Raw genomic sequence first — 14,422 nt, 5'->3', positions numbered from 1 at the left:
AGCTGAAACATTAGTAGTAGCAGCAACAGCAATAGAAGCAGTAGTTGTAGCAGTATTTTCAAATTCATAAAGCCACCCAACTCTATTGAGAGTCAGGGTAGCATGCAACATGAAAAATAGCATGAGACCATATCAGAATGAAAACAGAATGCATGTTCAGAAGAGGGGGGAAAAGCATACTTAAATTAATCTGTAAAATCATATAGCAAGAGCAATAGCAAAAGCACTTAGACTCATATACTGCTTCATAGTGCTTTACAGCCCACTCTAAGTGGTTTACAGAGTCAGCATATTGTCCCAATTGGTCCTCATATTGGTCCTCATTTTACTGATCTCGGAAGGATGGAAGGCTGAGTCAACCTTGAGCCAGTGAGAATTGAACTGCTTGCAGTTGGCAGAAATAGCCTGCAATACTGCATTCTAACCACTGCACCACCACGGCTCTCCACTATGCCATCACAGCTCTTGGTGGCAGATATAGAGACTTGGCACTCATCATAACCCAAGGCCTAAGAGAAAAGTCAAGTTTTTTATATCCTTTTAAATGCTGTCAAGAGTAGAAGCCATAGATCCGGAGAGGGGGGCATTGCATTTGCTATATAATGAGGGGAGTCCAATGAGATCGTTTAAATTGATATTGTAAACTGAGTCAGCATGCCCTTTTTCATAACTTTGAGTCTACAAACTTTACGAGTACTAAACCTGCTTTTAAATGTACATCTGTAAATACTAGGGCAAAATAATTATAACTATTCTACACTAATGGACGTGGGACAACAGATGCATGGAACAATTATATACAAAGGTTTATAAAGACAGGCTTGGTATGCACATCTTACTGGCAGTCTTTTGCTCAGGTTACTGTACTGGAATTTATAGCCTCAGCTGCTGTAGCGGAAGAAGAATGTGAGATTGTAAGACATCACAACTTGGGATCAAGGGAAAGCTAAGCCTATTAATGGAGCAAGTGGCCTTTCCTCTTTGTAGCTAGGAAATTTACAATAACTTTAAATATAGTTCCAGAGCAAAACATTGGCTAATTCTCTCACTGATCCAGTTGAAGCTGCCAGGTGGACACACCAAACTGATTTCTATGTGCTATACTTTGTTGTAGGAGAGGAAGATAATATAATGGAAGTAAAAAATCAGCTAAGGAAAACCATTATTTTTATGTGTTCTTTCTGTGCTGAGTATAACATATGAAACTAACAGCAAAAAACTTTCTCCCTGACCAGAGTTGTTCTGGTGATAAATGATAAGTGGGGAGCAGCCTAGTCAGTTGCACGTTTGAAAAGCTACTGAGAAGTTTTGACTAAATCGAAAGAATCAAAGAGTAGATCTGATAGACTTAATAAACTTAACCAATTTCGCTGAATACATGATGTACAATGACAATAAAGGCTATTCTACTATTAAATGAAGATCTCCCTCTCTCTTTCCCCCTCTCCCTCTCATCATTACTCATATCATGGTTCAAAAAACAAGATGAAATATTCCAGCAGCATTTTGTCATTGAGAGTTTATTCATGTTATCTTGTGCTATGTTCCTGGGCAGCAACCATTTTTGTAGGACAGGAATAGATAACATTGTTCTTTAATCATGGCTCCCCCATGACCTACGTGACCTCTGGGCACGTTCTCCTGAGGCTTACCCCGGTTTCTCAGCTACTTCATAGAGGAAGGAATGCTCCTCATTTCTTTTTTGAAAGAAGTCTTTTGCTGTGCACCTAGGAAGTTATCTCAGTGGCATAGTGGTTAGAAGGTTTGTTCCTTATGCAGAATGGTCCTGTTCAAAACTAACCAAAAATGATGAATTTTAAATTATTATTTTTTTCTCTGACATCCCTATTTTTCCTAGGCTTTTCTTTTTAATAAGAAAAAGAATCAGGAGCCCCAGGACTTATTTAAAAAACAAAACCTAGGGGAAAATAGGAATGTCAGGGAAACTCAAATATTGTTTCAAAAATTCTGAAATTTCTGTGTATAAAACAAGTTCTGGTCCAGTTCCAAGCCAAGAGAAAGACGCTGGAAATAAAATGGATGCTGATTGGTTGCAAGGAAAGAAGATTTATTTGGTTTCCAGAAACTTCAGTAACAGCAGCAAATGTTTTTGGGGTGGCTGACTCTTTGGCTGGGTGAATGGATGGATATTTATAGGCTTCTGGGATTTTGTGATTGAGATGCTCCAGGGGGTCGTGTAATGTAGTGAGCCTTCTGTCTTTTGCTATTCTAATGGTGGTGGGGTTAATCTTATTATGTCCTAGAGGTCATATCCTGTTCTTAGAATTTGGGCGGGGAATGTAGATTTTTAGGAGTCTTTGTTTTTCTACTTTTAATCCCTTCTGGAGAAGCTGGGCTGAAGGCATTTTGTTTATGAATAGGCTGGCCTGGATTTCTTAATAGGCACAAAATATCCATCTCTAAAATCTTCAGACTTCTGCTTGAGGCTATTAAGAAAGACTGGGCTGCTTTCTGCCTTTAAGAACATGTTTTTCCATTTCTCCTTTGGGGAAATATAAATTCTGCCTCTCTTAATATTAAGAATAAATAATATTTTAATCTGGGGAGGGGCTACAATTGCTTTCCTGAACAGAAACTTGGGAAGGCACAATAGTAGAGGAAGTGTCCAGTAAGAGGAGATAGTAGTCCCGGGTCTCTTTTAAGATGTTGCCAAACCAATTCAGTCCCCACCAGATTTTTCTTAAGCAGGGTTGGATTTAAATTGCCATGAGCACAAGATAGAAGCTGCTTAAAACAGCATTGTTGACAGACCATTAAAGTATTTATGGATGATTTAAAGGCTAAAAGGGCTGGGTGACAACAACTGGCTTTACAAAGCTATTCCTCTAAATCTTTTTATCCTCCTGCTTTGAAGGGAGAAGGCCAGCAGTAAGTGTTTGTCTTGCAGTCATTTTCCAAACTGGCTTTGTAATCCAGTCCTGTTAGATATAATGTAAATGTCAGGACTTAATTTTTGCTATCTACACCATGATATTTGTTTAGTGTCAGAAAGTCCACTCTTCTATGTATAGTCTCATTGTATCTTCTCAGTGATTGTCCTCCAACAGCATACAGTCAAAATGTATGCATTGGCCCACCCCATGCCCTTAACTTCTTTACAAATTTTATTCTCAGGGCTGTCATCACTTCCTACTCCTTCTCCTTACTGTTGCTTCTCTGATAATTGCATAGATACTAGACCGCCTCCATCTGGTCTTGCAGTTTGCATAAGCTGTCATTATTTTACTTTGAATACAGCTATATCAAGCATGCTGGCTTTCTGTCTAAATATATTTTCCTAATAAAGGGCTTCTGAAAGAGACAGGAGCGCTCGTCTGCAGAAATCCTTTGGTGAAATGCTTGTTATTTCCTCTATATTCTACTCCATAAAGTTCCTCTGCTATCTAGTGAGATTGGTATTCACTTCAACACAGCCCAAGTTTTCTGTTTATTTTTAAATCCTGCATCTTCTTTTTACAGAATCCAAGAGGTTCAAACTGAAATTACTCTACATATAATTATCTAAATATCATATGTGTCAACAATGGGGGGGAAAAGCAGTCTCATGTATAAGGGCTTCAATTATTATACCCTTTGAATTAAGGCAGCTAAGGGACCCTGAGTTCTTATCCTGAGGCCAGCTGAAAACATCAAGCCCATTTTTGCCTTCACAACCAATTTGCAGAAAATTAGTGATTTTCATAATTTTGAGTCGAGACCAACATACAAGCTAAACTATAAACCCTAAAACAGGCTTAACAAAATAAAAGATCTTTCCCAAATCACAGAAAAACAGAAAATATATTTTAACTGTAAATTTAGTCATTTATAGCTAATTTGCAGTTCTTTTATGAAATCTAAAAAGTTTTATAAGTATTATTAATTAATGTGTTGATTGAGAAGAATCCATTATGACGCCTTCTTTTCCTAAAAGAGATATTCCCAGCCATTTTGAAGTCAGTATTGCTCCAAAGTGTCAATTTTTCATGAGAAGAAAAATCAAATTAAAATAAGGCTATTTTATGAAGTCAAAATACGTTTATCTTTTAAGCAGTCCTACTTAATGTACCACATAAACTAGACTATTAGAAGCTCTTATTAAAAACTTAAGGGCTAATTGATACCTTTAGTTAAGTTCCTTATGCACATGGGTACCCATTTGTATTTAAACCCAGATAATATAGTTTGTGCATAATAAATCAGTGATGCTTGCTTCTCCTGTCCCAAGGATCAATGTCATTACCTAATTAATTTGATCCTTTGTACTTCCTCTCACCAGTTATCCACATTCCTTTTCACACAGCAGGCTGGGATTAATAGTTTATGAAACTGGATATTACATAGGGAAAGAAATCTCTTTGACTCAAATGCAAAGTCCTAATTTAACATCACAAGCATAGCCTACAGTATGTAGGTTATATACATATATGTATATGGGAATGTGTGCTAGTTATTACTTATTTGGGTTTAGGGATTTCTTTTTTACTTATTCATTTATTTATCAAGTTATTGAGATGTATTCTGTGTTTTTTTTGGGGGGGGGGCTGCACCAAAGGGAGGCTCGTTCAATTTCATTGTACACATGTTGTACATTGACAATAAAAGTTTGGTTCGATTTGATTTGTGCTTGTGATGAAAACAGAAAACAGCTTACACTAAAAAATCCTGGTTAGAATTTTTTTCCAATTTTACTTTAGCAAATCTCATCAAGATTCTCAGAAAGTTTAAAAAGTGCAATTGATTCTTATCATTGTAGCTACCAACCAACAGTACATTTGGGAAACAATGCATTTCACTAACCAGAATCTAAGGTAACCTTCAGAGATCATCATACAGTATATTTAATGTCATAAACCATGGATAACTTTTTCTAAGAGGATCATTATCTAACTAGATAGGAATTCTGACTTCTACAGAAAAACGAAGCAATTCACTGGAAAGGAAATAAAACTGGCCTTCCTGTTTTCTGGTTCATAGAAGTGGGTTGCCTAAACAACAGGTGGTTGAGGTAAAATGGAGTTAGAATCAAAGTGGTTTATTAAAAGTGAATATTTAGTCTGGCCCCAGACTGAATAAACACATTTATGAGCATCTGTTTCAGTTCTGAAAGTCAATGCCTGTAAAAATATCGCAAGGTAAAAGGGATTAGAAAACAGGGTAGACCAGCTGCCCCCAGCCTTTTGGGCATGGAGAAGGTTTTTCCCCAAAAGAAAGGTGCATGCACCAAGAAGCCTTGGTGGTGCAGCAGACTAGAGTGCTGTTAAGTAGCACTTAGCTGCCAACTGTCTGCAATTAGTGAGAGTTCAAATCTCACCAGGCTCAAGGTTGACTCAGCCTTCCATCCTTCCGAGGTAGGTAAAATGAGGACCCGGATTGTGGGGGCAATAAGCTGACTTTGTATAAAAAAGAACACCACTTGGGGGGGGGCTGAAAGCTCTACTAAGCAGGTATATACAAAAAGTATGAAGGCTATTGCTTAACGCATTGTAAGCCGCCCTGAGTCTCCAGAGAAGGGTGGCATATAAATTGAACCAATAAGTAAATAAATAAATAAATGTGCTCCTCCATCCCATGGATGAGGCTTCGCTTGTTTCCATGGCCCAGTTTCTGGCAAGCTATGGACCAGTGCCAGTCCACAGACCGGGGGTTGGGGACCCCTGGAATAGATTATTTTATACTTTTTTAATTTTATCTTTTTAGCTTCAGCATTCATCAAGAAACCAAAGACAAAAGATGTCTCAGCCGGAGGCACTGCTGTTTTTGAAGCAGAGACGGAGAAGATGGGGATCAAGGTGAAATGGCAGCAAAAGGGTGTGGACCTTGCCACAAGTGAGAAGTATGTTATCAAATCGGAGGGGAATAAACACTCCTTGACCATTAATAATGTTGGAAAAGAGGATGATGCCACTTATGCTGTCATTGCTGGAAGTTCCAAGGTCAAATTTGAACTTAAAGTGACAGAACCAGGTAAACCAGAAATCCAAGTGACTGTTTCGATCCATCATTACTGTGACACATGACCTTTCTTTGAAGACATTTAAGACAAACTATAGAGCCAATAAAATGGGGGTGTTCCCAGGGAGAAGTTAAAGGGGGGGCAAGATGCTAGCCATAAACAAGCAATTGAAACCCTTATGTGTGATGCTTCAGCATCTCTGCCATAAATCAAAAATGGTTATGCTACGCACATGGGGGGGGGACCACTGTCTTAAAACAAAGTGTGGTATTTGAACTTTTTTTTTTTTTTTGTCATTTGAAATCTAATTTGGGAACCACTAGGCTAAATGACATGACCATAGAACAATAGTTAGATTCAGCACAAACCTCCCACCGGCAGATAAGTCATTTCTGCATTTGCAAGGCAGTTGGACAAGCAGAGATTAGATGGGGGAAGAGGCAATCCATCACAAAACCCATCCCCATCCAAACCAGTGAAGCTTCGGGGTGATAAAGAGGATTTGTAAAATTCAATTTATTGTCCCAAAGGTGCTTTTTCCAAAAGGCAAGTGGACTTCCTTGTTTTTTTTTCCCCTTTGAAAATGTTTCTCTTTTTATCTACCAATCCCCCATCAGGGAATTAAAATTGAAGTTTCTTGGATGATATGCAAAATGTTTTCAAAGAAAAAAAAAAGTCCAGTTGCCTTTTGTAAAAAAGCATCTTTGAGACAACCATGACTAGGATGATTGAGAATTTTCAAAGACAATTCAGTTTATTGAACACAAAAAAAGAAGTCAGTTCTGCAAAAAAAAAAAAAAGTTCATAAATTATCGCAAAGTGTAGGTTTGCGAAGGCATTTTGGAGATAATTTGGTCCAGTCTCCTGCCTAGTCTACTATTAAAACATCCAACCTCCATTTACATTCTTCCAGTGCAGAATAGAAGTGAAGTCCACTAGCTCTGAGGCAGGCTGTCCCACAACTAAATATCTCTTGCTGTTAGAACATTCTTCTTGATACATTTCATTTTTTACTTCTTCAGTATTAACTATAATCTTAATTTTGCCCCCCAAAAATGTGCTGTAAACTTTCATTTAAAAAAATTTTCCTATGGTCTCTTTTTTATTTATTTATTTAATAGAAAAAATAGGAGAGGTTCCTCCTCCTGACGTTTCTTCTGATCAACCAACCTTCTCAGACATACTTACTGTACCAAACACGGGACCTACAAATGCTGAATCTAAAGATGCTGAAGCTACAAGTGATAACAAAGTCTCAGGAGGTAAAAATAATAACAGGCATGAAGATTAATCTGACCCTAAATGTAAGAAAATGAATATTTACTGACAACAAAGAGAATATTTAAAAACCCACATATGTGGTTTGACAAACTATTTTACTATTATTTGTTCTTTAGTATATACAGAGTCACTTAGATGAGATGGACAGAATAGAAATGTGATGAATAAATAAATAAATAAATAAAAATAAGTACAACCAAATACAAAAATAAATACAATGTACTATAAAACTTGGTTACTGACAAGAAAATGTGCATACACTTCCATTAACTATTTTCTTGTGCCTATGCCTGAAAAATTATTATTTCCCCCCCTTTGGGGGGATATCAAAATGATATTATAACAGACCAAGCCACTGATCTGTTTAGTTCAATGTTGCCTCCACTGACTAGTAACATTTTAAACAAGAACACAATTTAGAGATTCAGAATATACAGCTGAGGGCTTTTTGTATTAAATGTAGAATGCTCTACTTCTTATGTCTAGGCGTTGGTTAGCTTTCAGATAATTTGCCAAATTATATACTTGTTTATGTTGATCTGCCTGCAGCTGACATCACAAGGCCCAACAGCAAAGTAGCTAGTGATTGATTGTACAACTGTGATTAATTCCCAGTAATCAATTTACTTCAATGAACACTTTTGTTAAATACAGGTCTTTTGAGTATCTGCTGCCATTCTGTCTACTTAAAGTCTGCTTCCTACTTTAACAGACCAGACCTGGCATAAATATAGCTGTGTTCTTTTCCATGTTCTCTTGCTTGATAGTGATAGACAGGCATGGTAGTTTACGTAACTTACTGATGACCTTCGGTGGGCTTTCCCATCTTGACTTAGGAAGTTCCAGCTCATATTTTGTGCACAAACAAGTAGCTGACATTATATATAGGAACATCTGAACAGAACATGAGCTAGCTCTTCCTGTACATAATGCCAGCTACTTATTTGTGCTGTTCAATATATGCTATTCCTGCTTGCATCTTACATCCTTACAGCCACTATGTATTGGACTGTCTCTGAGCTCTCTCTGCATAGTCTGCACCTTGGATCCTTTCTAGTGTGATGGTCCACTTTCTCTATGGATCTGGTGCTTAGTGCTTGTTCTTGTGCTGTTATGATCAGTGCTTCAGTGCTGTCTTTAAGTCCAGCGCTTTCCAGCCACTGGTAACTTTTCCCAATGTCTGCCACCTCAGCTATCAATCAATGATACATCTCATGCAGGGTGTTGCCTTGCATGGTACCTCATCTACTGGATCTTCCTCCCGTGTCTGCTGCTGCCTCAGACATTCTCTCACAAGCTCCATCTTTGAGTGCCATCTTACTGATGTATTCATGGATGCTCTGGGTTTTGTCCAGGACAGTGGCTTTGAGACTCACCAGACTCCGACCACCCTCTTTCTGGCTTCTATACAGTCTCTGGGTGTCGGATTTGGCATGAAAACCTCTGTACATCATGAGGAGCTTCTGGGGCTTCACATCAGCAGGTTCTTCTCTGCCAGCTCACTATATTGGCAGGGTATCTGATGACTGGCAGGGCATACATGTTGATGGTATGGATCTTGTTCATCTTGTATCCTTTATATTTGTGGAAAAAGTTCCCTCCAAGATTCCCCTCTTGAATTTTCACCAAGTCTCCATCATACTGGAATTTTGAAGGGTCCAGAAGACCAAGCTCTTTGCCAAGGATATATAAATGGATAAATAGATAGGTAATTTTTATTAAATATTTTTAAAAGGAAGATAAAAACTAATACAAACTAATATAAAGTAAGAAAAAGAAATATAAGAGAAAGTTAAATGTGAAAAATGAAAGAAAAGAAATAAATGAAAAATAGAAAAGAAAGAAAAAAAGATACCCAGAAGTAGCTTTTTATCTTCTTTACAGTAATTATAAGTACAATGATAAATTTACCATTTACACTTTGGTTACAACATAACTCTCTTCTTTCTATAATCTATCTTTTTTGTTTTGGGTTGTTTTCTAACTTTAGTGTTCTAACGATTTGTAAACTGCCCAGAGTCACTGGAAGTCAGGCAGCATACAGTATACATTTATATTATGATCATTATTAATTATATTAATCTTGATTTGACTTACAGTTCTTCCTACAGAAGCCCAGAAAGAAACACCTGTCGACCCAATTGGTATTTTTGTGACTCGACCACAGGATAGAGAAGTTGCAAGCGGTAAGTGCATGACACAGATTTTAGGCCAGAAGTTAAAAAAAAAAAAAAGGGTGGCCGAGCAACATTCATTTTGTCACACACAGAAACCCAGACCTCCTGTAAAAGGTGGAATGAAAAATTTAGAATTTTTTTTTGCACTTTTTGGAGGGTGGGGTGCAAAATGCTAGCTTTAATTCTGAAGATGCATAAGTTCCCTATTTCAGGGGTCTCTAACCTTGGCAACTTTAAGGCTTGTGGACTTCAACTCTCAGAGCTCTCAACTCTCAACTCTTAAAGCTTTGAAGCTTTGGCTGAGGAATTCTGGGAGTTAAAATCCACAAGTCTTAAAATTGCCAAGGTTGGAGACCCATGCCATATTTCACCCTTTAAACCTCTGACCCAGCTCCCTTGTGAAGCTCAAGTCCCCACTACAAACCCTGGCATGACTCTCAGAGAAGTTGTCTGTCCCTGTCCTAGGACCTTAAGGGAAAGATTGTTTTGCAAAACTAGTGTCTCTGACATAGTCCGTGATATAGCAGGAACCATTTATTCTGGAAACTCCACACTCACCTAAATTTCTTTCTCAAGGTGGGAACGTTACATTCACTGCTGTAGTGGCAAGTGAAAGCTTGCTGAAGAAACCTACAGCCAAATGGTTCAAGGGAAAGTGGATGGACCTGGCAAGCAAAGTGGGAAAACACCTTCAGCTTCATGAGAGTTATGATCGAACCAACAAGGTACAACTACCTTAAGAAGAACTTGCCCCGTCCACCTTTTTATATTTTGTGAAAGACAAATAATTGTAACAATAACAATTCTTCTTCTCAGCAATATCAGGAATTACAGTATATATAACTGTTTTATTATCTTTGGACATAAAATACTGTTTACAACTTCTTGCTTTTAAACTATACTGAATAAGAGCTGGTAAAATTTACTTTAGGTGTGAAATGCCACTCAGTGTTATGCATCTTCTTCTCCCAATGCATAATTTGCATTAGTTAAAAAAGTACATTTGTGTCAGAAAAAAGATGAAAACAGTACTTCTTAAGCCTGGTTTTTTTCCAGTAACTGAATTTTACAGATGAAGAAGGAATAATCTCTTAGGGATTAACTTTTTTAAAATCAATCTGAGACTTTCTAGAATCTTTTTTTTTCCTTTTTCAGTTTTAAGTGTATTAAACTTGGCTTCGTGCATTTCATCACTCCATTCTAACTAGAAATAGAGAGAAGAATGTGCCTCTTCTACCGTGGTTAGCTAACAATAGTTAGATATATAGAAAATATAATGGGATTCAGACAGTATAATAGAACAAAGAATGAATATATTATATACATCAAGATAAATTTGTAGATGTTGAGACCTCATTAGAGGTCCATAGCAAGTTTAGATATCCATAAGTTCTTATGACAAACTATTTGGTAGGGGAAAAGATTAAGAGAAAAAAGAAACAAGAACTTTTCCATTAGGAGAAGGTAAAGGGTTAAAAAAAATCGCTCATGCTGAGTTTGGCTCCTAGGGATTCACTGTGAAGTAGTAATTCCATATGTATATTATAGAGAACAAGACGATTATTGGGAAATTCATATAGAAGAACTCTTAGTTAATAACAGTCAGATTTATGTGCCTATCTTCTAAAAGGGTCCAATTATTTCTTCTTTTCAAGGTTTATGTCTTTGAAATGAACATTATTGATGCAAAACCAAGTTATGCAGGGGGATATCGATGTGAGGTGGCTACAAAGGACAAATTTGACAGCTGTAACTTTACCCTGGTTGTCCATGGTAAGGTGTTATATTTTCCTTATTATCAAAATGTTTATAACATAGTATCAATATGCTATATTACAGCTACTATAATATAATAGTAATAGTAATAATAAGAATTATTATTATTTCATGCTGAATGATGTGTCTTGTATAAGGCATGCACTGGGAGAAAACACATATCAAATTAAAATAGGTATTCAGAAAAGGATTGTTAAAGTCAGAGTAAAATAGGGTTTTGGAGAAGGGATAAGAGCAGTGGTGGGATTCAATTTTTTTAACAACCGGTTCTGTGGGCGTGGCTTAGTTGGGGTGTGGCTTGGTGGTCATGTGATTGGGTGGGCCTGGCTAGCTGGTCATGTGACCGGCTGGGCGCGGCTAGCTGGCCATGTGACCGGCTGGGCGTGGCTATCTGCATAGGGACTACTCAGAGAGCTGAAAAAAGTCATTTCTGATCGGTCCTCGCACTTTTGACCAACAACCATGTCACTCATTTCACAACTGCTTCTCTTCACCATGGTGACAAGATAGGGCAAAAACGTAAAATGTGAGGACAGTCGTAAGTTCGAGGACTAGTCAAAAGTGTGAGGACCAGTCAAAAATAGCCCTCTGAGTAGTCCATATGCACAAAAGAACTACCCAGAGGGCTGAAAAAAGTGATTTCTGACAGGTCCTCGCACTTTTGACCGGTCTTCGCACTTATGACTGGTCATCATTTATGCCCATTGTAGCATTCTTAACAACCGTATCACTCATTTCACAACTGCTTCTCTTCACCATGGTGACAAGATAGGGCAAAAACATAAAATGTGAGGACAGTCGTAAGTTCGAGGACTGGTCAAAAGTGCGAGGACCAGTCAAAAATAACTTTTTCAGCCCTCTGAGTAGTCCATACGCATAAAAGGATACAACAATAGAGAGGGATGAAGGAAGGGAAGGGAAATTAGAATAGGAGTGAGGGTAAGAGAGGGAGGAAGAGAGGAGGAGAAGGAGAAAGGAAGAGGAAGTAGGGAGGAGAAGAAGAGGGTGGGGGGAAGAGAAAGTAAGAAGGAAAGAAAAGAGAGAGGTGGTAGGTTTGAGGAGAAAGATTGCTGTACAATAAAAAAGATGAAAGGGAAGAAAGCCAACCCCAAACAAATATAAAGATATTAAGATAAAGAATGAATTGTTAAACTTTAAAGAATAAAAGAGAACAAATATGAATAAATACCAATAATTAGAAACACACATACAAACATACAATGTATTTTCTTTGAACAGAGTATTTGGCCGGTTCACAAATTTAAACAGTGTTTAGTCATTTCAATTAAATTTACAATTTCTATATTTCCTTTTTGCCATATTTATTCCTCATCTATTTTTTAAAAAAACCATCCTCATCTCTAATCTTAATCAAATTCAATTTTTTCCTTCTATTCTATATTATACCCCTTCCCATTGTCATCTATTTTTATATCCATCCATTTATAATTAACCACATTGGTTAATTATGTAATATTACAGTTGTTTAATACAAATTCAACATTTTAATATAAATCAATTAATTATATAACTATCTTTTTTGTATATTAATCAATATGAACATGAATATTCCAATTATTTCCATGCAATCCAATTTCTTACAAATCAATTAATTATATTTACCAATAATAATAAACCAAATAATTTCCCCCATATATTCTTCCAAACCACAACTTAACCATTTCTGCTTTCAACACAATATACAATTAATAGTATCTCAATTATTACAATTCCCTAGTTAAATAGAGCTTTTTTTTCTTTTGTGTTTTAAAATCTTGAACTCTCCTCTTTTGCCCTAAATTTCCCATTGTTTGCAGTTTTGCACCTACCTTTTTTGGTGAGGAAAAAGAAAAAGAAATCTCTCTCTGCCTCATTTTGTCACGTTGCAGCAAAGACCCTGCTTTACTTTCAGTTTTGCCTTTTCAGCATAGCTAGGGGAAAACAAATCTGCTCAAGCACTCTTTGCAGCAAGCAAAGAACTTGCAAAACAAGAGCTTGCAAAAGAGCCTGCGCAAAATAGCTGAGAGCAAATCAGCTGAGAGTCGGGAGGCGATCTAATCAACTTGTGCTAATTAACTGATGCTGAAGCTGAAGGGGCTGTTTTTTCTTGCTGTTTGCTTGCAAGAAGGTAAGTGCTGCCAGGCACAGGCCAAAGGGTGGGGGCCACCCTCCTTGCCACTTAGCCTCCCCTGCCGCCCCCCTTGCCTCTTACCGCCCCCTAAGGCATTCCACCGCCCCCCAGGGGGTGGTACCACCCACTTTGGCAACCACTGGCTTAACTACTTAACTACTTAACAACCGGTTCTACCAAAGTAGAATCCCACCACTGGGTCTACCCATTTATTTTTGCAGCCGTTGGTCTACTCATTTGTTTTCTTTTAACACTGATCAGCTGTAGGGCGGCTCTTTGAAGCCCTGCGGCAGCTGCGAGGCCAATAAAATTATTAAAAAAACACCGAACCGTTTGTTAAATTGCTGGCTCACCCACCCCTCGCCCAGTGGTGCGGAGGGGCAGGGCAAGGGGCGGGGCGAGCCAGCAATTTAACAAACGGTTCGACCGAACCGCCTAGAACTGGCAGAATCCCACCACTGGATAAGAGGGAAATGACAAAACTTCCTTTTAATTATTTATGTATTTAGTTATGGACTCTCATTTTCAGTGTTTACATATAAATCAGTTTCATTGTATTTCCATGTTAATTTATATATTTAAAATAATTACAAGAAAATTTCTGCTTCATTACATTTAAAAATATATGTTCATGGATCTATTTTTTTTCCAAATGTCAGTATTTTGAACCAGGACTTTTATAAATTCAAAGATAATTGGATAATGTATAAGCAAAGTCTTGTACAATTCTAGGCTTATCTATCTCAAATTAAGCTCCACTTAAATTGGAAATTACTCCCAGGTAAGTACCGAAAATAAGACCCTATCTTATATATTTTTTTGAACCCTGAAATAAGCGCTTGGCCTTATTGCCATGTGCTCAAAAGCCCAATTGGTCTTATTATTAGGGGATGTCTTATTTTGGGGAAAACAGGGTAGATATAAAGTGGCAATTTTAACCTGCTTATCCATTCCGAAGGTATGCATTGAAGGAATTTCATCTCAGATATTTTAGAGACAATGGACACAAAGCAATATAATTCAGTTGCAGTTTCAGTTTGATATATGAATATTAGTTGTCCTACTCCTAACATGTCTGTATTGTAAAATGATACAATTGTA

General features: G+C 37.4%; 1 protein-coding gene across 1 annotated transcript in view; it reads left to right on the top strand.

The window, feature by feature from the left end:
* Positions 1-14,422, top strand: part of MYBPC3 (myosin binding protein C3) — an 82,534-nt gene that overhangs the window by 3,474 nt on the left and 64,638 nt on the right. Inside the window, exons 2-6 of the mRNA XM_070936780.1 lie at positions 5,701-5,967; positions 7,078-7,218; positions 9,337-9,423; positions 9,991-10,139; positions 11,070-11,187. Of these exons, the coding sequence (XP_070792881.1) occupies positions 5,701-5,967; positions 7,078-7,218; positions 9,337-9,423; positions 9,991-10,139; positions 11,070-11,187 (762 nt within the window). The remainder of the gene's footprint in view (positions 1-5,700; positions 5,968-7,077; positions 7,219-9,336; positions 9,424-9,990; positions 10,140-11,069; positions 11,188-14,422) is intronic.

Source organism: Pituophis catenifer, unplaced genomic scaffold (assembly GCF_029215685.1).
Source record: "Pituophis catenifer annectens isolate HBS135680 unplaced genomic scaffold, rPitCat1.0.hap2 SCAF_1, whole genome shotgun sequence".
NCBI lineage: Eukaryota > Metazoa > Chordata > Lepidosauria > Squamata > Colubridae > Pituophis > Pituophis catenifer.
The sequence above is the reverse complement of the archived record's forward strand: the minus strand, read 5'-3'. Positions and strand labels throughout refer to the sequence as shown.